This window comes from Narcine bancroftii, chromosome 9, assembly GCF_036971445.1.
Source record: "Narcine bancroftii isolate sNarBan1 chromosome 9, sNarBan1.hap1, whole genome shotgun sequence".
Classification (NCBI taxonomy): Eukaryota; Metazoa; Chordata; class Chondrichthyes; order Torpediniformes; family Narcinidae; genus Narcine; species Narcine bancroftii.
Genome location: NC_091477.1, coordinates 21994650 through 22019132, shown reverse-complemented (window position 1 = coordinate 22019132; position 24483 = coordinate 21994650). Strand labels below are relative to the sequence as shown.

Genomic DNA, 24483 nt, shown 5'->3' with positions numbered 1-24483 from the left:
TGCTGTCACAATTGGTTCAAGTTCCACTTAAGAACAATCCACATAAGTGCGGGAGGAACTCAGCAAGTCACGTAGCATCCACGGAAAGCAAAAGGCAGTCGAAGTTTCGGGCCTGAGACCTTCATCAGGCATGCCAAAGATGGGTCAAACACCCAAATAAGAAGGTGGGGGTGAGGGGGAGGAGCATAGATTTACAGGTGGGAGGGGGAAGAAGCTGAGAGGTGATAGGGAAGGGTCAGAAAGCTGAGAGAGTTAGGAGGAAGGAAGCGAAAGGTCGGGGATTTGGAGGAAGAGTGTAGGTGATGGGCAGGGGAAAGAGAAGGAAAGAAAATCAGGGGAACAAGGGAAAGTGAGGGGGAGGTGGGAGTAAAAAGAAAGGGGAGGGGGATTACTGAAAATTGGAGGTCAATATTGATGCCATCTGGTTGGAGACTCAAGACAGAATATAGTGTTCCCCCTATTTCAATGTGGCCTCAACCTGGCAGTAAATAAGGCCTTGGGTAGACATGTCAGCATGGGAATGCCAGTATCACCTTGCTATAGTTTGGACTGCTATCACGTCTTCCTTCAGAAGTAAAATTAAATATTTTTGCATTCCTAATTTTACACACATTTTCTTGCTTTGTTTGTGTTGTCATTTGAGTGAAGCATCAGCCTCTTGTTTTAAATATCAGTGGCTTGGAGAAAACAAGTGAGTCCTAAATCTCACAGACAGAAGAAGGTAGGAACAATTTTGAAACAATTTACTGTTACAGAAGTTACAAAAGGATATACAGATAAACCCCTGTTATCCAAAATTCAAGCAACCAGCAGCTCCTAGCAACCGGTAAAAATATCCTGAAAATAAATAGGTAAAAAAATACAGCATTTTATAATTGGCCTGCCTCACTGTCAGTTCACCGATCACACAACATGCAATCTCAAGGAACTGGGAAGTTCACGTTCGGCATCTTCCAGACCCCCTCATAGGTGCTGGATACCAGGGCTTTTACTGTATACAATTCAAATGAATGAATGAAATGATAGAGGATAGGATCAATGCGGGGAAGTGAGATTTCCTCAGTTCCAGACAAGAAATGCAAATTGGAATATTTCTTGAAAAGCAAGACTCTGGGAGCTGTGCAGGAGCAGAGATTTTTGTGTCCATGCTCACAAACATTAAAAAAATCCACAAAGCTTAATCTCTCAGCTTGGTTGCAATACAAAAGTAGGGAAGTGGAGCTTTACTTCAATGTGACATTGATCAAATTTAATCTGGAACAACAGATTCAGTCTTGGACACAACATTTTAGAAAGGTCTACAAGGTGATAAGAGTGAAGTAATGTATTTCAGCACGGGTGGGGGGGGCGGAGTGGAGTGGAGTGATAGGGGTGCAATAGGCATAATAAATGGGAGGATACTGAGATTTGGAGGAATAGAACAACCTGGAAGTGTATGTCTAGATTTTTCAAAGTTAAGGAAGGGCCTTTGTCACCTGAGGCACAGAATATTAATGCAGAGCAGTTAGATCAGTACAAAACCCAGGTTAAATGACATCTTGAGTAAATGTTCATCACATTATAGAAAGATGTGATTGTACTGAAGGCTCAGAGGAGATCTGTGGTGGGCACCATGATTGGAAAAAAATGATCTTGGATATGAAGCACTTGTTTTCTTTAAAACGGAGAAAGTGGAGGCGAGGTGTATAAAATTATGAGGCACCTAAATGGGTAATTCAGGAGGCAGTTATAAACATGTGGACCTAAAGTAATTGACAGAATGATCAGAGGGAAAGAGAAGAAATTAGTGTTGTGATGATCCGTATCTAAGGGCCTTAAAAAATGGTAGAGGCAGAAACACTCCCATGTAGAAACAATGAACAGCTGGGACCTTCAAGCTAAAGGCCCAGTCATATAAGGTGGGATCAGATTGGGTGGCCTTTATTCAACCTAAACAGGCTGATTGCCTTTCTCTGTGAGTCTATGGTAGCCTCTGGGCTGGATATCACGCAGAATAACTGGAATGATAATACAGTTGTTAAAATATAGTCGCATAACTTTTAAATTTTAAAATTACTTCATTAAATGGGTAATCAAATTAGTGTTTGAAATGCTGAAAAGATTCAGTTCAGCAAAAGAGAAACTTTCCGCTGCTGGTAGAATCATGAGCTGGGTGACGAGAAGGGGGAATTAATAATGGGTGATGTGGAATTGACTGAGGTCCTGAATGACTACTTTATTCATCAGAGTGGAACACCCAGGTACGATGCTAAAGGGTGATGTTCAGGATGCAATGGGAGGCAAGGACCTCAATACGACTGCAATCACCAAAATGGTTGTTCTGAGCAAACCAGTGGATCTCAAAGTCGTTAGGTCTCTGGCCCTGATGGAATGCATCCTAGAGTACTGAAAGAAATGGTGAAAATTATAGTTGATGAATTTGTGGTTGTTTACCAAAATTCTCTTGGCTCTGGACAGGTTCCAATGGATTGGAAGACATTGTTTAAAAAAGGATGTAGACAAAAGGTAAATAACTAATAGCCAGTTAGCTTAACCCCTGTAGTTAGGAAAATGTTTGAAGCCATCGCTATGAAAACAAAACACAATGGGCAGAAACTGTTCTCACAAGGAGTCGCTGCATGGATTCCAGAAGGAGGTCATGTTTAACAAATTTACTAGAGTTCTCTGAGAATATTAGAAGTGCAGTGGATGGAGGGGAGCAGGTGGATGTTATGTACTTGGACACTCAGAAGGTGTTCAAAATGATGCCACATAAGATAAGGATGGATTGAGTTGTGGTAATGTACTACCATGAATAGAGGATTGGTAAACCAATAGAAGGCAGAGAGTTAGGATAAATGGTTGTTTCTCTGGTTGGTAATCAGTGGTCAGCAGGGTACCACAGGGATCAGTGATGGGCCTGCAATTGCTTACAATAGACATAAATGATTTGGAGGAGGGTCCTAATTGCAGTGTACCTTATTTTGCTGATAACTATAAACTGAGTGGAAAAGCAAATTGCGTATAGGACAGTGTCTACAGCAGTGGTTCTCAACCTTTTTCTTTCCACTCACATACCACTTGAAGCATTCCCTATGCCATAGGTGCTCTGTGATTAGTGTGTGAGTGGAAAGAAAAAGTTTGAAAACCACTGTTTTAATCGTACCGAATTGACTCGTTATGTGCACGGTTTCATAACTCCAAAGGAAATGGGCCAATGACAATTTTTCTCAAGCAAAATATTTCAGTAACAATTGGGTCTAGAGCAGTGATTCTCAACCTTCCCTTCCCACTCACATACCACCTTTACTTATCACAGAGCACCAATGGCACAGGGATTACTTAAAGTGGTATGTGAGTGGAAAGTAAAAGGTTGAAAACCACTGGTCGACAGAAAGGTATGGGCGGCACAGCTGGCATATCAGTTAGCACAATGCCTTTACTGTGCCAGTGATCGGGATCGGACTAGGGTTCGAATCCCACGCTATCTGCAAGAAGTTTGTACATTCTCCCCATATCTAGATGGGTTTTCTCTGGGGGCTCTGGTTTCCTCCCACCATTGAAAACGTACCAGGGGTGTAGGTTAATGTGGTGTAAATTGGGTGGCATGGAGTTGTGGGCCGAAACAGCCTGTTACCGTGCTGTATGTCTAAATTTAAATTTAAAATGTAAAAATATGGATAGGTTAAGTGAGTGGGCAGGGTCTGGCAGATGGATACAATGCTGGTAAAAATTTGAGTCACCTACTTTGCAAGAAAAATTAGTATATCTGATTATTATTTAAATGGTGAAAGATTGCACCTTGTTGTTTAGAGAAACTTCAGTCTTGTGCATGAATTGCAAAAAGTTAGTTTACAACTGCATCAAATATAAGAAGGCAAATGGAATATTGCAACTGTACAAGGTACTGGTGAGGGTGCACCTGGAGTACTGCATACACTTTTGGTCTTCTTACTTGGGAAGGGATATACTAGCTTTAGAGGCAGTACAGAGGAAGTTCACTAAGTTGATTCTGGAGATGAGGATTTCAGCTTTTATGAAGAGATTAAATAACTTGGGACTGTTCTTACTGAAGGAGAACCAAGAACTAGGGGACAAAGCCTCAAGATTTTGGGGAAGTAGATTTAAAACAGAAACAAAGAGGAACTGGGTCTCCCTGAGAGTAGTGAATTCTCTCCCCAAGGAATCAATAGAAGCTACCTCATTGAATGTAAGATACAGAATAATTTTTCGAAGAATAGAGGAATTAAGGGTTCTGGGAAAGGTTGGTTAGTGGAGCTGATTTCACTGCCGGATCAGCCATGATCTTATTGAATGGCAAAGCAGATTTGATGGGCCAGCTCCTAATTTTTTAATGACTTTATTTAAGAAACAGGGGACAGAATTTTAGTACCATATTATTATGATGTGACTTGAATACAGGATAAAGGATATCTGACTGTGATTATATATGGTCTTACTGAGCCTGCACTAGAATATTGTGTTCAGTTTTGGTCTCCTCACCAATGGAAATACCTATCAGATCTATCAAAGATTCACTGGACAGGTTCCATGTTACCTGTATGTTCAAAGGTTATGTTCTTGAGTGTTTAGAAGAATGAGGGTCATAGAGACATAGTCTATGAATATGACTCTATGATTTTATATAATTAAACACACAATTTTACTGGGCTCGACGGAAGTGGATGTAGAAGAATATTTTCTCTGGCTGAAGAGTTCAGAATCTGGGATCACAGACTCAGAAAAAGGGAGAGGCCATGTCGGGGCAATTTGAGGAGAAATCTTTTCTCTCAGGGGACAAATCTTTTGAATCCTTTAATCTGAAAGGCTATGGAGACTTGGCCCTTGAGTTTATTTAAAGAAGAAAGTAATAGATTCCTGAGGATTCAAAATGAAAGAAAAGAGTGTAGTGCAAGAAAATGGAGTAGAGGATTTATGGGGGTCAGATGACCTACGTTCTTATTAAACCAGGAAGCAATTCAACTTACAGGGAGGGTGGAGAAAAAGCGTTTCCAAATGACTGTGGTGGTTGGGCCAAGGCCTGAAGTTTACAAATAAATGGAGTTGAGATACAAATCTTTACTGATTTAATTAAATGAATGGAATTAGCTTCAGGGGCTGATTGACTTACTTCTTTTGCTTGTTAGGTGAGAATGTGTCCAACACTAGGTCTCTGAAGATCTGGTGATCAGGTTTGAGCTAAAATTAGGTGATGATCATGTGGATAGTCGGCCCTTGACCCCAATCAGAAATAGCCCAAAAAGAAGTGCAACACATGACTTATGCATTTTTGCTAGATGGAACAAAACCTATAAAATATTTTTGGTATAAAAATCACAAAATGCTCAAAAACTCTAATATTATCTTGTCCTCACTCTTCTGAGTGAAATGAGAAAATTATACAATCGATAAGTGAGATGATAAAAAGGAAATTGTGATAGGTGATAGTCACCCTGTCATCCATCCATCAAAATACACACTTTAACTTCACATTTCACTGCAGCTGCAATGATTTTTTTGGTGAAGTTGGAGTTCTATTTCACGTGGAGTTGTTTCGAGTGTTTGAAACACAGTCCTCTCATGTCAACTTCATAACCTCCTTATTTGAGAATTGTAACTTTATTTACATTTTCCCTTGCGTCACTTCCAGCTCCAAGCTGAGACCGCCTGCGGTTACATTAAAGGGAATCACCTTTCACGCAGAAGTTTTTGGCAAACCTTTTTCCCCCCAATATTTATTGGAGGAAAAGATGCGGTGACAAAATTCGTTATCAGCGTCATTATATTACTCGAGCACGTTGCCACCATGATGGAAATGCGAGGTAGTGGTGCTAACTTTTGTTGCTACTCTCACCGAAACAAAACCAGGTGTGCCAGATACTTTCACCATAAAGGTGACCTCCTTTGAGGAAACCGCAGCTGAACAGGTAAGAGAAGCTTGGTCAAAAAAAAATGGTAATTAAAAAAAATACAAGCAGGTTAAAGATAGAGTAATTATGGGTACCTGCAGGAGAGGCACCGCATCTATTGCAGATCAAGCTCGAACATTGGGCGACACATCATTGTGGTGTTTGCATCTGTTAGTGTGAAGTAAACAAAAACAACAATGGAGGAACATGTTTGGTTATATAAAAAATGGAGTTAGTATGCCATTCTGCCAAACCAGAAAAGCATCAGCAGGCTCCACCCAGAATACTCAACCAGAGAAGAAAAGGTGGGTTCAAAGAAATCGCTGTAGGCTTTTCAAATTGCACCTCAGAACAATCAAAAATATTATTGCCTTGCTTTCGAACAAGAGACTCTGTCCTAAAGATGCTTTCCAATCACCTCAATGTGCAAGGAATCCATTGAAATAACAAGTCAATTTTAAGACCAATAAATCAAAATGGTGGCATTTCTGTGATACTGTGGTCGTCTGCTCTTTTGAAGATGATTTGGCTGGAAGTGGGGTGCAGTAAATGTTACAGATGTGTATGTTTAACAGCTTCCCACAAAAAAGGCCAACTCAAGCCAGCAGGAGAAAGACCATTGCTGCCTCTTTGAAATACTTGCATAGTTTGATATCTGCACCTCCTACAGTATGAACGGAGAGGCACCTGGTGACAAGATAGGCTACAAAATACACACCTGCAAGGGCCACACCAGTCTGTCCGTTGGTCAAGGCCAAAGCGTGCTCGGCATTTCTTAGGAGAGCTTGGATCTGAACAAAAAAAAAACAAAGGAAACAAAAAAAAGCAAAATATGTGGCAAGGATGGGCAGGGAAGGCATGAAAGATAAAAAGTAGGAGAGTAAAGAAAAGCAATAGGTTGTTATAGCAACTGTTACAATAATGTCACAGATAAAAGTTATTTTGCACTACAAAGCCATTCTGAAGGCTGTTTTAGTAAGCAATACATTAAACCAAGAAGCAGAGCATGGGTACCTTTCAATCCACGTAAAGGTACTGAATTAAACAAATCCAAAAGTTTTACAGAATGAGATTTTAAAAAGAGCAAAAGCAAAATAAAAATGATATGTTTGCAAACAAAAAGCAGCAGGACTCGGATAAAGCAAAGCTACAAATCAGGGAATTCATTAACAGCCCATAGCATGTCTCGAGAAACGTGAAGTGAACTTTTCTACCCCTTCTACCCAACTGTTATCTGAAAAGAAATATCTCAGATACGATTGCTAGTCTGTAGAGTTAGATAATTCTAGTTGAGGCAAAATGAGTGTTATTACAATTTGATCTATTGCTTAGGAAAGGGAAATATTAATTCAGGTTCATCATTGATTCTGGTACATATGGACATCAAGAAAGGTAATCACACCCTAATATCAACATTTTAACTAGATTTGAGAAATTTGGGTGCCTGCCTACATTTTTTTCAAACCTTGTTGAAGGGCTCGCTAGAAACATTGGTTCTGTATCTTTATCTTTGCTTTATCTGACTTGCTGAGTTTCTCCAGCGTTGTGTTTTTACTTAAAATGACAGCTGCAGAACCCCCTTGCTGTGAACTGCTCGCTAAACCAGCTGCGATCCCGGGAGACAGTGGCATTGTTATAAAATGCCGATTACCTGCAAGAATGACCAGGAGCAAATTCAAAGTAGTCTGTCTGCCAAAAGCATATTTCAGGCCATAAAAATGCTTATTAGGATACTTTACCCTTGGAATGAAAGGAAAATTTGCACATGAAGCCTAATCATGTAACTGATTATGTGAGACTAAAAATAAAATAACAATGGGAGCCAAACCACAAATAGCAAAGAAGCCCAACCATGATTGCCTGCCTTTTTGAAGTGCTATTTTCTGCAATCTTCAATAATTCCTGTCCATCAAACTTTGATCAATGAATTTTGTAAGTGTTATGCAAAAGGCCGATTGAAATAAGTGAATGATACTTGCTTTTAAAAAACCTTTTATGATTATATTTTATTTCTCAAAATGATGACTTATTTGGAAGTTAGTTTGAAATCAAGATTGTTTTCCTTTTTGTGTGCTCATTTGCAATTAAATGTACCTTTATCTGCCTCTGCTTGAGTGCTTGCCAAAGAGTACAAAAATTTTCTGAAGAAAGGTCATCCAGTGCTCTCTCTCTGAAAATGCTGCCTGACTTACTGAGTATTTCCAGCATTTTCTGTTTTTATATCTTTGTTTATCCAGGAACTTCCTTGTTCGTGCACAATCTGTGTTTCTGCCCAGCTCTGTGTGTTTGCAGCTGTTTGCCCTGTCATTCACTGTGTGTGCCTGTGTATGCTGCTTTTCACATGACTGTATCTGGGCTAACTTGATGCCAATAGGCTAATACCACACAGTACACTTTCAGTTTAATTCTTTAATTTTAGTGGCAGAGTCTCTTTTTCAAATGAGCATTTTGATCTGAAAAATCTGCTTAAAACAACATGAAAATGTGTTTACTCCTTTTGAAAGTGTTATTTCAGAAAAAAGAGCTCCTGTAAGAAGTTCCCCTGGCATCACCATCCACCTGGATCCAACGTCAAACAAAACTGCTTTTAGAAACACAACTGAAGTCATCTGAAACTACATTGTACAAAATAGTCTAACAAGGCAGGGATGTACGGTCCAATTTGTTCACCTAGGGGTATAAAACACAATACAAACAAGGCACTGAATAGATTGCTGTCAGATTATGATAAATAAGTACCATTCACAACAAGCATTTGTCAAGCTCCTTTACCACAAGCCCTATCCTATTGTGTAAATTATGATGAAATATAGTATTGGGATGAAAACAGCACAGAGCTCCTTTGGCTTTTCTGTCTCCTCACGTAACAAAAAGATTTGTCATGATAGTTTTGCAAAGCCTGCAAGGATTGAATTTTTATTTTGATGCCATGCTGAGGAAAATAAATCTTGGTGTATCATATGGCTGTCACTCAGCCAACCTGATTCCCTTTCTATCATTTGAAAATTGGGTCAGTTCGATGCAGTCCTGTGCTCTCCCAAGGCAACATTTCACATGTAGGCATAGAGGCACAGGTCTGTCTGGTGCTCCACTTCCTTTAAACTCCTGCTGTAATATCATTTGATATCATAATGTAATTATATTCAAATTTCCAACTTGCTGTTAAGCCCAGGCAGCAAATGTGGTTTATTCCTCTGGGGTGTACAGTTTCAGTCTTACTACATAAAAACAAAATGAAAACTTTAAAAAAAAGTCTTGCCAGACAAAACCAATAAAAACTGCAGAACCTACACACTTTGGGCTTTGTTTCATAAGATTGATGGCAAAAGCAAGCAGCCAAATTTCTCTTTGCTTTTCACAGTGTTGTGCAACCGTTCCCCTCCTGTAGCACACTCTATTTCCTGTTGCTGCCTGGGTTCAAGTGAGTTAATATTACTTTAATAAGTTAGAACTGTAGTAAATTATTGGGACACTGTTATAGAATTCAGTTGACTTCCACTTTAACACAGATATTGCTGATTGTTGTAATAAATATCTTGTTAAAGAAAATTTAAAAAGTTAATAGATGTCATCTAATATTGCACCATGCGATCGCATCCTACAGATGCACTTGATCTCATATTACACTGAATAAGGTACAAAATCAAACGCATACACTAAGCATTAGTTCAGGTGAAAATAGTCCATACCTGGATCAGAATCTTGTTGCTTGTCTCTTTTCCTCCTTTTCTTTTTACCCTGCAATATATAATTTACAATGCCTTCTCAATTAAAGATGTCCCAGAAAATGTGTCCTTTTAGTATCCTGCGGACTCTTTGAAATTATTTTATTGCAGTGAAATTCCTTTGTGAAATGATGCTCTCCAGACACCTAAGGAATCTTGAGGATCCCCAATTCTCCATTCTGCCCATGGCCCCCTGGAACTCATATAATTATCTCCGAGCATTAGCAAAGTCTGGGTGGGTGGGGGGGTGGGTGGGGGGGGTGGGGGGGTGGGGGGGCGGGTGGGGGGGTGGACATGCTGAAAACTGACATGCTTCTCTTTCTCTGATTGTAAGGGGCGCCATGAAATTTGGGAAGATGGCAAATTTTTGTCTGCCCTTCGGAAGACGAGAAGAAAAACATTTTTTGTTTTGTTTTATGGAATCTGAATCATGATTGAGCAAATTTGAATCTCCATTCAAAAAAGAGTCTCGGCATTTGGTAAACTTTGAATTTGTAACATGAGTTCTTTGTGATTTTTGTTAAGTCACAACAGTTCTTCACAGGACTGCCCTGTTATGATCCCCACTGTAATTCCTTTCAAATATAGGACCAGGACCAGTAATTTAGAAATTGGTTCTATAAAACATTGGGAACAAAATATCAGAAACCTGAAAATATTTACAAAAAGGATGAAATTCCCATCAGGGTGACGGATATAAGGGGGAAGACAGCAGGCTGGCTGCCAGTTCTGTAGTCAACCAAAACAAACAAATTAAAATACATTTCTCTAATCACATAAAGCAGAAAAGGATGGCTAAAGGGTATGTAGAACCCTTGGAAGATGAGAAGAGGGAATTAATGTTGAAATGGTTTTGGCTTTGAACTACTATTTTGTATTGCGGTGGCAAGGAGAGATGTTATGGATGTGATGGGAGGTGATGACTTTGGGAGTTGTGAGCAAACTAGTAGGTCAATAGGTATAAGTCCTCTGGTCTTGAAGGAATGTATTCCAGAGTACTAAATGAAAAGGTGGAATTTATAGTCGAGGCATTTGTGATAATTCACCAAATTTCTCTGGTTCCAGCAGTTAGGAAGAAAGTGAATGTCACACCACTGTTTAAATATGGTTAGCAAAGGCTAGGTAACTACAGGGAGTTAGTTTAACATATTTTCCTGAGGCTGAACCTTAAATCACAGCGCTGAGTAGTGCTGTACTCACACTGTACTGTCAGTACTTTTGTAATTGTTTGCTTGCTTGTTTTTATTTGCAGGTAGTTATTTGTATATAGCACTATTTTTTAAAACTTCTGGTTGGATGCTAATTGTATTTCATTAGCTTTGTATTTTACTTGGCAAAATGACAATAAAGTTGAATCAAATCTAATCTAGTCTATAGGCAAGAAAGTGCTTGAAGTTGTCCGTAAGGAAGAAATAGCGAGATATCAGGATAGAAGTTGTGCCTTCAGTGATACACAGCATAGATTCAGGAAGGGCAGGCCTACTTCTACTGGTATAGGTTATATTCTTATCTCAATGCTGCCAAACTATCTGATATAAAATACATTAATGCGAATAGGATTACAAATGAATTCAAACTGAAATGCAGATAATTTTCAAATCCTTCATTTTCTCAATGTCAAAACACAAGATTGAGAATGATTGTGTCTGATTGAATAGAAAATACAGAGTTTTGCAGAAGATGCCTTTTTAAGATTGCTGCAAGTTTTTTGCTTTTGAATTTAGTTTACTCTCATGGATATATTTTTTATTCAAGCCTGTATAAAATATTCGAAGCATCAGATGATAGGAAGGTTATTTTTAAGAAAGACCAACTAAAAATTTAATATCAGACCTTAGGTGAGACCTTGCTGGCCTGGTTACCTGCCTGAAACTGTTACCCTATATCTCCCACATCTCTACTTACCTCGTCGGTATGCTGAGGATCGACCCTGGGCTTGAAATGTCCAACAACGTGATCAGAATGGCAGCAGCGCCAATGGGGAAGGACACAGAAAGGAAACCATTTTCAGAAACTATACTGAAAGTTTTAACAGTTGAGAAAACTCCACCCCTACCTGCTGCCAGTCATAAAGGCTAATTATTTGTCACATTTATGTCAGAAATATTTAAAAAAATAATAAAAATTTAATGAAGCAATTTTAAAAATGAAAAATAGTTTTATGTCAAGGATTAACAACATACAAGGTACTTACAAGTAATTAAAAACATTAAAATGAAATTTTAAAAATATCTTCATCCTCCTCCTTGTCTAACAATCCCATTTGAAATCAATGAGGCATGAATCCTGCGCAAACCCTGACTTAGTGGAATTAATGTTCTGAACCATTAGGCCCAGAGCTTTGCTTATTCACCAAAGTCCCAAAATAACTAACCTTCCATTGGCTAAATGTTGGCGGATGAGTATGGAATTGATGGCATTGGTCATTTGGATCCAAGTTGTTCGGTAGGTAGCTTTTTGAAGTTATTTATGATGTTATGATTTCAACTGTACTTTCCTGGAATTGATTTGAGGTATGGCCCTACATAGATTTTTAAAGTTACTCTTTCACCTCACCTTCTTACCTCTTTACTTTCATCTCCTAAAAATGTAATTCCTTCAATTTATGTTTTTTTTCTCCCTTATCGTGGTCGGTCATGCTGTGCGAACATGTGCACACACACACGAACCTGTGTAGTACTCACACCTGATATCCTATTTGTGTGGTACTCATTATATTGGTGCAAGTTGCTGTCAGCTTGCTGACTCCTCTTAGCATTTATTTGTATGTTGTGATAAATAATTTAATAAGACTATGATATTGTGCATGCTAAATCAATATGAAGAGTCTAAATTGAAATACCACAGACGTTGGAACTCTGAAACAAAGACATGCTGTAAATACTCAGCAGTTCAGGGAACTTATGTGGAGATGAAAAAATAGAGTTAATACTTCAGACTGATGACCCTCTATCAGAACTGGGAAAAGTACTCTCCACAGACAGTGCCTGACCTTCCAAATACACACAACACATTTTGTTCTTATTTCTCACACTGGAGAAAAAAATTAGAAATGATCAGCAAGGGTGAGAAACAATTGAAATGGAAGCCTTCCCAGAATTCTTGCTTTGATTCAGTTAGGTGATGGAGAAGTTTTTGTTAAATTTACTGATCGATCCACAAAAAATAATGCAAATTACCAATGATTTCATAAGACATTGGTCTTTCTCTGCTTTAGAACTGTGGAATACCTTCGATACATTCTAACAACACACTGGGTATCAGTGGAATATTTTTCTCAGCACCCTTTTTAGATGGTGTTTTCCTTTACATCATATTGTACCTTTAACTGACAGAATACAGGCCAGTGAGGAAGCTCCGGCCAATCTGCTATAGATTATTCCTCTGGTCACTAGATGCGGCTTTTACTCTCTTTCAGGTAGGAGATGAAACATCAGAAAGGTATTACTGTACAATAGCCAGTGGGTGACTTTTATCTCTATAGAGATGGGACAAATCAAATTCACAAAAGTCGTTGGGAGGATAAGTTCACAAGACAAATTCAGGAAATCTTAGAAGAATGTACTGTGGAACCAACCAGAGAATTGGCAATTTCACATTTGCAATGTTTATTTGTTTGAGAAGGGCAATCACGATAATGCAGGAAATTCTAGACATCAGTGATAAAAGACATTTTTGAAGAAGGCTTTTTGGGGTTTGGAGAGTCATACTCAGTTGAAGTAGGCAGTGACATTTTCCCAGGATGGAAATGGTAGAGGACATAGGTTTCAAGTGAGAGAGGGTAAGTTTGAGGGAGAGTTATGAGGCAAGTCTTGCACACATTGAGTGTGAGGCGCCTGAACTGCATTGCCAGAGAAGTGACGCGATAGCACCTAGTCAGACACATAGGACAGGAAGAGGTATGGACCTTGTACAGGCAGATAGGAGTCATGGTGTGGACTGCAGGCCCTGCTCCAGTTCAGTACTGCTCTGTGTTCTGTGAAGGAGGATTAACGAATGCATTTGTAACAGTTGATGAGACACTGATGAGTCACTGTTTTTATGAGGAGGCGGCACAAAGGGAAAAAAAAAACTGGAGAAATGGAGAATAAAATCAGTAGTTTTCTCTGCTTATAAGAAAGTTCACTTACATAGTTATCTCTGGCAGACCAGCCTGGGTAAAGTTGCATGTGTAGTTGTCGCTCTTTCCTTGCCAGTTCATAGTACTTTGCCTGTTCTTCGCGGGAGAGAGCATGCCACTGTGTCAATAGAAATTCAAGAAAGAGAGCTGTTATATTTGCATTAAAGAGAAAGCATCTTCTGTCTCCTGCGACGCATTACAGCATCTGCATGCCATCTCAGATAGCCTGTAGGAAAAGGTGTGTGCCTGCAAGAAGATACTCCTCCCACTTCCTTCAGCCCTGATTCCTCCAGTCCAGGAAACACTGCCCAAGGCTCTTCAATGGTCCCAAACAGAAATGAGACCATGCCTTCCAGAATGATCTCCTGGATGAGCAAAATGGAGGGAATAAGGAAAAGAAATATGGGGGTGAGCGAAGAAGAAAGAAAATGAGGCAACAAATTGGAGCATGTTCTTTAACAGTGCAGGATTTACATTGAACCTGCAGGAAGAGGTTCTTGATGGAATTTAGAGATGTGAACATTATACCCTTCAGGTGGACAATGGGAGGGAACAGATTAGATTTATGTTTATACTCACTCTTCTGCCCAAGATTTGATTGATGGCTGCGCTCTCTTTCAGGGTGCACTCGGCTACGACCTTAGCTCTCATTTCTTTCATGTAAAGCATAAATGCATTGAGAGGCTTTTTGATAGTTGTCTTTTTACTCTCTTTTTCCCTCTTTGGCTCAGGATTAGGTTTTCTAAAGGACAAAGAAATGAATGATTTAAGAATAAATTGTCACAGAGTTACGCAGGGCAGAAACAGGCCCTTTGTTATCTGTGTTGACCATTAAGAACCCACAGCGACCAATCCCATGTCATTCTTCTCAGATCCCCCTCATAACTCCCTGAATCTACTGCTCAGCTACATGCGAGGGACACTTTACAGGAGCCAGTTATCCCTACTGATTTGTGCGTCTTTAGGATATGGAAGCAAACTAAAATAAAACACGATGAGGGTCGTCATGAAAACATGCAAACTCCACTCAGTCATCACTGAAGATCAGGACTGAACTTGGGTTACTGGAGATGTGAGGAACCAGCTCTAAGAGTTGCACATCTGAAATAACTATATTTCAGAATTGTCTGATAATGAAACATGTCTTTTCATTTCTGAGAGAACAGGTTTCTCACTTTCAATTCTGGATTGAACATCTAAGGTGAAATAAAATTGGCAGATGAGCTAAATCTGAGTATGATGAACATTTTATCAAAGCAACAGCATTGCCCATTTTCACTTTGACCAATTTGTTAAACTTACTTGAGTAAACTCAAGATTACGAATATAAGAACAAATATTTCATTAAGGAGATGCTTGACTCTCAAAAATATATGCCCAGGAGAGTTAGTGAAGGCAAACATTTACTTCTTTTCAATCTGCCAGTAAATATTAAACTACGTACATAGATTATCCTTTCATCTGCTTCAGGTAACGAGAATGATTGCTGAGAGTATGAACTCCAAGCATGTCCTGAAGACCAGCTTTGCTGACATAATGCAGCCTCACTACTGAGGGTCTACCAGCCTGGATTCTGCAGTGGAAATGCTATACCCATTGCTTCACTTGTTCTGAAGATTAGTTTCACCATTGCGGGGTTTGTGGAGGGGAAGTGCAACATTGCGGTGAGAAATATTGAGAAAAGTGTCAGGGCGATGACTCACTCTTGTCTGACACTGGTTTTCATGAAGATTGACTCATGTAGGCCTTTTATCTGGCTACACGTTTGCAAGACAAAGGCCCCCAGCAACCATCCTCTCCTGCACAACATTGTGCTCCAACAATAAAGGTTCATGGCAAGACCCTGGAAATGATAAAGCCCTATCTTTATCTCAGGAGCCAACTGCAAGTGCAGGTAGTCATTAATGATGAAATACATCATTGGTTTAAATGTGCCTTCACAGACTCTGGTCAACTTAAGAAAATGGAAATTTGAAGACCAAGCCCTCAGACCTGTCATTAAACATATGGTCTACCTGACATCAGTGCTTCCTGAGCTCTTTTCTGTTTGAGATGGGCAACTTATAACAGGCACATTTAGGCACTTGAAAGCTAGTTCCAATGCTGTTTTTGCAAAGTCCTTCAAATTTCCTCGAAGGACAAGTGAACCAATGCCAGTGTCCTTTGCCAAGCTGACAGCCCTAGAATTGAAGCCTTAGTTAAACAGAATTGTCTCCATTATGGAGGTGATGCTAATTGTGTGCCTGACATCTTACTCCTCTAGCAAACAGTTTATTCTGTGCTCTAACCGAAAGGCAGAGGAAGGGATTCAAGGATGAGTTCAAAGCCTTCTTGAAAAAGTCTAACACCACCAATAACTTCTGGGAAACCAAGCACTGAGAATCTTGAGCACAGGCAACAGGAGCACACAAGGCCCCACAAAAACAGTAGAAGAAGTACACCATCTTACCATCTACCTATCCACCTGTCCCACTAAGCACCACCTGCCCCATCTGAGGAAGAATCTGCAGTTCCTACATTGCCCTCATCAGTCACTCAGAGTCCAGAGTGGAAGCAAGTTTTCTTGATCCTGAGGGACTGCCATAGAAGAGAAGACATGTAGGTGGCATGTTGGAAGAAAGAAAATCAGTTTTGAACTTGTAAGTAGGCTTTCATCCTTAAGTGGAGTAAACAGTGGTCTATTAGGCCTGTAGACAAGGTGATCTAACACCAATGCCTGGAAACCCATCTGTGGACGCTAATAGTAAATGTCCTACATATATACTGCAGACAGACTAATGCGTTGAAATCTACTTTCAAAATACAAATATGGAGTCCATATATAGATAAGATAGGTATTGTGGGTTAGTTTTATCCTTTTCTAATTGCTTTTCCCTACAACTTCACCAGATAGTACAGATAATATTTGATAGCTAATTCCTCTGTGTTCCCTGGCCTGCCTTAGTGCAATCCAGTAGCCTTTGTTTTTCTCTTTTTGTTTTCTTTAAATATGTATAAGTATTGATTGATTTTCTTTCTGGGCGTAGGGGTTAGGGAGGGTTTTAGTTTTAAAGGGGAGGGGGGGGTTTATATTTGTTTTGTAGTCAGTATTAATCTGTATTAAAATTATGGAGATATACAGACTATATATTACATGTATCAAAACTTCAAAAATAAAGTATATAAAAAATATACACTGTTTATTTTAATGGAAAAAAATGTGGAGGCACTACGCAATACATTGATGTTATTAATGTACGACTGAAGGAGAGAGAAATTTCTAAATGTGTGTTTTCTAACCACAATTTTAAAAATAATTTAGGAAACTTTGGTATTTTAGGACATGTAAACAAACACATTGAACTTGAGGACTAAAAGCTGAGAGAAACCTTTCAATTCCCCCCCACACCCCCCCACCCCGCCCCACCCCTGACTAGAGTGGCAGGGGTTGGTGGGGGTTGTCTATTGGAGTCCTAGCCAGTTTTAAGGGCTGAGACACATTAAAATTCCATAATTTAGTTGTCTGTCTAAAGTAGGCAGGAAGTGGGTGCTGCCTTTTATCTGAAGATTGTCCAGAGCTTTGCCTTGAAGTAGGGAATGGAGCCTAGTATTCTTGGGGTAAAAAGCCGATCAAAGTTGTGTGCTGTCCTGGTGGTGGAACAGGATCCAGAATTAAACAGAAACCTCAGCTGCCCACTGTTAAAATTGTGATGGGGTAGATCTGAAGGGGTGAATTCCTTGATTTTAATTCTTATTGACCTGCTGGATGAGTAGAGTTCCACTCTAAAATCTGAGTTTTGGTTTAACCGAGACTAAATTGAAAGCTATCCTTCATCAGGAAGCATTGAACTGGAGACCACAAGATAAAACCTGGCTGTTTAGTCTTTAAATTAGTCAATTTATTAATGCTTTGCTGCACAAACTAATCAAATTACACAGAGGCAAAAATGATAGAGAAAACTTGGCTCATCTACTGTTGAATCATGACTCAATAGAATGGTTAAATTGGCTCAATCTGAAAGTTTATGGAATAAACCTTTCTTTGGCCAAAGCTTGTGTTTAGATCTGTCAAAATACAAATACTTTGATGTAGGTAATTATCACATTATGCAATAAATTAAGCTTCCTCATCCGTTTAAATTTAATGAATTGTTATCTCTTCACATGCTACAAAATGTGTTGGGAATGTCCACTGATGTCCAGTGATAGAGTGCTCGTGTCAGAGAGTAGTTTTTTTTTGCAGCTCAGTTGGATTCAAGATGGATGCTTCCACATGGTCTTGAGTCTATAGCTAATAAAATATAGTTGTTTTAAAAGAACCCAAGTTTCTTTATTACAATAAAAAAAAACATCACACGGCACCAGGAGTGGAAGAAACACCAGGAGTACAAAAGAGAAGTGAAAGCATGCACATACTATACACACTGAGAGAAAACCCCTGCCACCTGGCTCTCCCATCCATCCTGCTCACCAACGTCTGCTCCATGGTGAATAAAATGGATGACATCTGACTCTAGAGAGCCACATAGCCTGAGTATGGGGACTGCTCTGCTTTGGTCTTCACCGAAATGTGGCTCAGCGGCAGGGTCCTGGATGCCGCCATTCTGCTGGACGGGCTCACTTTATTTTAGGCTGACAGAGATTCTGCCCTGTGTGGTAAAGCCCATGGTGTTGCACTGTGCGTTTACATCAACACAGAATGGTGTAAGGATTCTGCATGAGTCTCTGGTCACTGGTGCAATTTGTGACTGTCAGATGCAGACCATTATATCTTCCAAAGGAATTCACCTCAGAGTAGGTGTGTACATCCCCCCCCAGCACGAGTGCTAACGAGGCAATAAACGAACTGCAGACCACACATCCAGACAGACTGATCATCATTGCTGGGGACTTCAACCAGGCGAACCTCAAGTCAGGGTTACCTAAATTCCATCAGTATGTGGTCTTTGCTATGAGAGGGGAGAACACGTTGGATCTTGTGTACATGAACATCTCTGATGAGTATTGGACGGAGCCTCGACCCCACCTCGGATACTCAGATCACATCTCTGTAATGCTAATCCTGGCATACAGAACATTCACTAGATGCTCCAGACCAGTCCTGAAGCAGGTTAAAACCTGGCCAGTGGGGGCCATTCATGCATTTCAAGACTGCTTTGAGCTCACTGACTGGCACATGTTCAAGGAAGCAGCAACCATTGGCGAATGCATAAATCTGGAGGACTATACAACAACAGTGACCAGCTACATTAGTAAGTGTACTGATGATATCACTGAGCCCAAATCCATCACTACTCTAATCAGAAGCCACGGATGACTGCGGAGGTGCATGTGCTGCTCGGAAACCAAGACGCAGCCTTCAGAGCAGATGACAAGGCAGCCCTAGTGATAGCAAGAGCCAAGCTGTCTAAAGCCATCAGGGAGGCTAAGCGGGATTAGGCCCAGCAGATTCATGGACAGCAAGGACACACGATGCATGTGGAAGGGGGATCCAAGATATCACTATCCACAAGACTACACTACCTGCCTTCCTCCTGAATGATCTGAACAACTTTTTTGTGCGGTTTGAGGCAAAAAACGAAGTGGCAGTGGAGAAGACCACCCCTCCTCCAAATGATCAGATGCTGTGTCTTACAGACACTGATATTAAGAGAGAACTATGCAAAGTCAACCCAAGAAAAGCTGCTGGGGGTGGAGCACAGGCCCAAAGGCAGGAGGGAATAGGTGGATAAGGAGGAAGAGCAAGGAGAGGGAAGGGGGTGGAGAGCTGGAGAAAAGAAGACAAAGGGAAAGGGAAGGGAGGGAGAACAGGCTAGCAGATTCTGATGTTAATACCATCAGGTTGAAGAGTGCCCAGACAGAACATCAAGTTTTGTTCCTCCAATTTATGGGTGGTCTTGGTGGAACAGAACATGATGTGTGCTGACTGGCTGCATCACGGCCTGGCATGGGGGCACTAATACTTCTGAGCAAAAAGCCTTGGCAAAGTTAGTGGACCCAGCCCAGTACACCACAGACAAAACTCTCAGCACCACTGAGAAAATCTACCATATATGCTGTCAGAAAGGATGATTCATGTATAGGAGGACATGGAATTTCCACTCAAAATGTTGGTTAAGAGTGAAACTCTTTGTATAAGATGACCCACTCAAATCTGGCACTTACCGCTGACCAGTGGATGCTATTAAAAGCAAATCACAATATTTTAATAACAAATGATCATTTAAAGGTTTAAATTTTATTTGAATATTTTGAAGTAAACAACTGTTGGCTTCTGTAACAGACCATTTAAAGCCTATGCAGAGCTCATGGCAGTTGCACTGGGCGGATGAACCCCGCGGAGGAGTGCTGAGACTTCACTGATAACTAAAGAGGCATGTATGATATTGCATTGGAGCCGGCAGGAAGATGGCCACAATGGTGAGACTTTGTTGTCAAGGTAAGAATTTTAGACTTGGTGTACAGATTTTAAGGTGAAATTTTTGTTTTCTCGATCGTGCTTTGCACTGGCATATACAGTACATGGAACGCTGCTGTCAGAAAGCAGCAGCAATCATCAATTCCAGCCAGGACACGCTCCGTTCTCACTGATGCCATCAGGAAACAGGTATAGGTGCCACAAGACTCTCACCCCAGGTTCAAGAATAGTTGTTATTCCTCCACCATTAGACCAACTTAATCAGACTCATTCAAGGAATCTTACTTTGCATGTTATTTATTATTGAATATTTATTTTCTGTATTGCACAGCCAGTTCACATTTTTTGTTTCTATTTTCCAAAGAGCAATTTTTTTTGCTCTGCCGATAAGTAGAAATTCTGCCTGGCCTGCAGAAAAAAAGAATATCAGGGGCTATATGTAAGGTCTTGTCCGTGAACTACTCTTTGCAGACGATGCCGCTTTAGTTGCCCATTCAGAGCCAGCTCTTCAGCGCTTGACGTCCTGTTTTGCGGAAACTGCCAAAATGTTTGGCCTGGAAGTCAGCCTGAAGAAAACTGAGGTCCTCCATCAGCCAGCTCCCCACCATGACTACCAGCCCCCCCCACATCTCCATCGGGCACACAAAACTCAAAACAGTCAACCAGTTTACCTATCTCGGCTGCACCATTTCATCAGATGCAAGGATCGACAACGAGATAGACAACAGACTCGCCAAGGCAAATAGCGCCTTTGGAAGACTACACAAAAGAGTCTGGAAAAACAACCAACTGAAAAACTTCACAAAGATAAGCGCATACAGAGCCGTTGTCATACCCACACTCCTGTTCGGCTCCGAATCATGGGTCCTCTACCGGCATCACCTACGGCTCCTAGAACGCTTCCACCAGCGTTGTCTCCACTCCATCCTCAACATTCACTGGAGCGCTTTCATCCCTAATGTCAAAGTACTCGAGATGGCAGAGGTCGACAGCATCGAGTCCACGCTGCTGAAGGTCCAGCTGCGCTGGGTGGGTCACGTCTCCAGAATGGAGGTCCATCGCCTTCCCAAGATCGTGTTATATGGCGAGCTCTCCACTGGCCACCGTGACAGAGGTGCACGAAAGAAAAGGTACAAGGACTGCCTAAAGAAATCTCTTGGTGCCTGCCACATTGACCACCGCCAGTGGGCTGATATCGCCTCAAACCATGCATCTTGGCGCCTCACAGTTCGGCGGGCAGCAACCTCCTTTGAAGAAGACCACAGAGCCCACCTCACTGACAAAAGGCAAAGGAGGAAAAACCCAACACCCAACCCCAACCAACCAATTTTCCCCTGCAACCGCTGCAACCGTGTCTGCCTGTCCCGCATCGGACTTGTCAGCCACAAACGAGCCTGCAGCTGACGTGGACATTTACCCCCTCCATAAATCTTCGTCCGCGAAGCCAAGCCAAAGAAAGATGTAAGGTCATGTATGTACTCTGACAATAAATCTGAACTTTGAAATAACTGGGAAAAAAGTTGATGAATTTCCTCTTGTGTTAATCATTTTCTGGGAGGAAATTATTTTCATTAATTTGCTGTATCCTTGAACAGCAGGTCTATTAAACAGCAAAATCTGCTGTTAAATCATGTCTCAATACATTGGCTCAATTTGAAAGTTTATGGAATAAACTTATTTTGGCCAGAGCGTGTGTTTCAAGCTGAGAGCTGGTTCAACAATTGATGGCAACTCTCTAGTGCCTTAGCTTATCAGCCTGAATTCACAGAGAGCTGCCTAGACAACAGCACTGGCAAGGTATTTGACTAGGAGGCCTTGCATTTAGTCATCTGATGGGCACACACAGAATACATATACTGAGAGGTATTATCTTGAAAATAAATTCCAATGAACTGAAAAGCAATTCTGACATGATATCTATCAAGCTTCAGAGAAAACAGGTCTGTATGGTAAGCATTTCGTATTATTATACAGGAGCTGAGAGCAATTGTTATCAGCTCTCTGCAAACAAAAAGAAACAGATTTTAGTCCACAGACTTAGTGCACTTCTCAAAACCTCCCTTGCGAGAGAAGCATTAATTGAACTCTTGTCAGCAAGACTGAATGATACCAAATATATCTGGCTACATTTTATTTTTAAATTCTAAAGGAGCACAGCAAATTTAAGTCTCTGTTGTCACATGATCTTTATGACTCAATTCAATGGTAAAACTGGCTCAATATGAAATAAGTTTATGGAATAAACCTTCCTTTGGACAAAGCTTATGCTCAGATCAGTCACATTAGAAATACTTTGGTGAAGGTGCTTATAAAATGATGCAGCAGAAATATATGGAAATAGTAGGCTTTGTAAACCAGATCATTGCTTCTATTTTCTTTGCTTAACTAGTCATGAATGCATATGCATTTAAAGATAAAGATGAAATGTTGTACCTTAATTCTAGTGATAAAAATATTGTCTGTTTAATATTTTGCATCTGTTTGTAACTTTTATTCCAAACTGATTCAATCAGTGCCAGATGTAACATAATTCTTCAATTATATAATGGATAAGTAACAGTTGCTTAACATTCCATCGAGCCAAGAGAATAATTACTTCCAGCTTCACACTTTCTTGCAAAACTAAAGCCAAAATTATTATCTTCAGTATCTCCTCATAAAGCACTTTAGCAGTACGAATCAGACAGTTTTGTATATGCGTAATTTAAATACAGTATATGATTTCCATCTATGTATAAATTAAATTCATACTTTCCCCTCTCTAAACATGTATGCGTGATCCTTAGGAATTCAGGTTTTTGTGTTGCCTTAATCTGTTACTGAATAGCATTACCACATTATAGAGCTCAACAAGGCAGAAGATCCCTGGACTGTGCTGAGTTAGCTAATTCCATCCCAGTTGGCAATGATAATCACTATATCTGGCCTCAAAGGCATCAGGCCAGGAAAGGGAGGAAAACATCAGTTGTGGTTCCCTCCTTTCATCACAAACATTGCCCTAGCTGGAAGTTACCGTGTGTGGTCATCAGATGATTAGATGCTAGACCTCCTAGTCAAAAACCTTGCCAATGCTATCGACTAGGCTCCTCTGTGAATTCAGGCTGGTAGACTAAGGCACTAGAGAGTTGCCATCACTTGTGGAACCAGCTCTCAGTTTGAATTATAATATACAACTAAGGAGGGGAATAAATTGTAACCACTCGTGTGATGTTCACGTGAACCCTAATGGATTCACTCAAAGAGCCGAACAGCAGGGTGTCAGACTTCATGCGCTGCCAGTACTCTGGAAGGATGCCAGAATCTGAGTGAACAGCTAATGCTGTAACTATAGGGACCATGCATTGAGGGTCTCGCTGTGTGGATGGCGCTACTGGGTACAGAGGAGGTGTAGCGATGCAGCAATAACTGTTTAGGAGCAACATTGTCCCTTCTTTAAGCACCTCAGTAAAAAAAATCCCCTCTATGCTCTACAAGGAGAACTGTTTGGGCAATGACATCATCCCAGACACCCATGAAGCAGAAGTCACATTAAACAGGACTTAGGACCTGACGTGCTCAGTTATATTTCCAGAGTGGTGCAAAATGGTGTCCACTGAGAAAAATGAGTTCCAATTGGATGTGATTTCTCACCATCAGCCTGATTCCCATAATTCATTATTTTTCTGGATTCATACAGGCACAACAATGTCATGATATTCATGAGGTAAAAGAAAGAGCAATATAACTACATAACCGTTTATGGAGCGGAAACAGGCCATGTCTGCCCTTCGAGTCCGCACCGGTCCCTCTGCTCCTCTGCGTGCCTCAATGCCCTCCCCTAGATGCAGCTTATATTGTTTATATCACATTACTACCATCTGACATATTCTCAATGCATCGTATGCAAACAAGTAAAAGTTAATTATTGTGGATGCTGTTATTGGTCATTTGTCTAATTATTTTCCCATTTCCTCCCAGAGATATGATTTGGTAAAAAGGATCCCTCTTATTCCTTTTCTTACATCCTCAATCAATCAGTAACTTGAAAGTTATTTCTCAGGAATGTAAATGTAGTTCGAATGATTCAGAAGCTGTGTGATTTTCATGGTTTATAGAAACTCTTGGCAAATGTCGAGGAGAGGACCCTACAGGGTTCAAAACTACAGCAGTTCTCCAGCATGGGAGCTTGCAGGCAGCCAATGGCATCACACCAGGCCACAGGCTGCTGGCCACCAGGTATCAAGATCAGGATCTGTAGGGGTGCCGATGGCAAGCAGAGCTCCTGAAGGACCTCGGGTGCTGAGAGCTTCCTACTTGCATTGGGAGTTTGGAACCATGGCCGAGGAGAGTGACTTGGAGGCCTCAAGCTCCTTA

General features: G+C 40.6%; 1 protein-coding gene across 20 annotated transcripts in view; it reads right to left on the bottom strand.

Moving 5' to 3' along the window:
• Positions 1 to 24483, bottom strand: part of LOC138743274 (lymphoid enhancer-binding factor 1-like) — a 216965-nt gene that overhangs the window by 5615 nt on the left and 186867 nt on the right. For 5 of the 20 annotated variants that reach the window (XM_069898331.1, XM_069898333.1, XM_069898335.1 and 2 more), the window contains 5 exons: positions 14313 to 14475; positions 13744 to 13851; positions 11519 to 11548; positions 9578 to 9626; positions 6607 to 6679 (listed from right to left, as the gene is read on the bottom strand). In XM_069898331.1, the coding sequence (XP_069754432.1) occupies positions 6607 to 6679; positions 9578 to 9626; positions 11519 to 11548; positions 13744 to 13851; positions 14313 to 14475 (423 nt within the window). Of the gene's footprint in view, positions 1 to 5615; positions 5899 to 5982; positions 6057 to 6606; positions 6680 to 8187; positions 8559 to 9577; positions 9627 to 11518; positions 11549 to 13743; positions 13852 to 14312; positions 14476 to 24483 lie in introns of those variants that run through there. The other 15 variants (XM_069898332.1, XM_069898334.1, XM_069898336.1 and 12 more) reach the window with 12 other exon arrangements.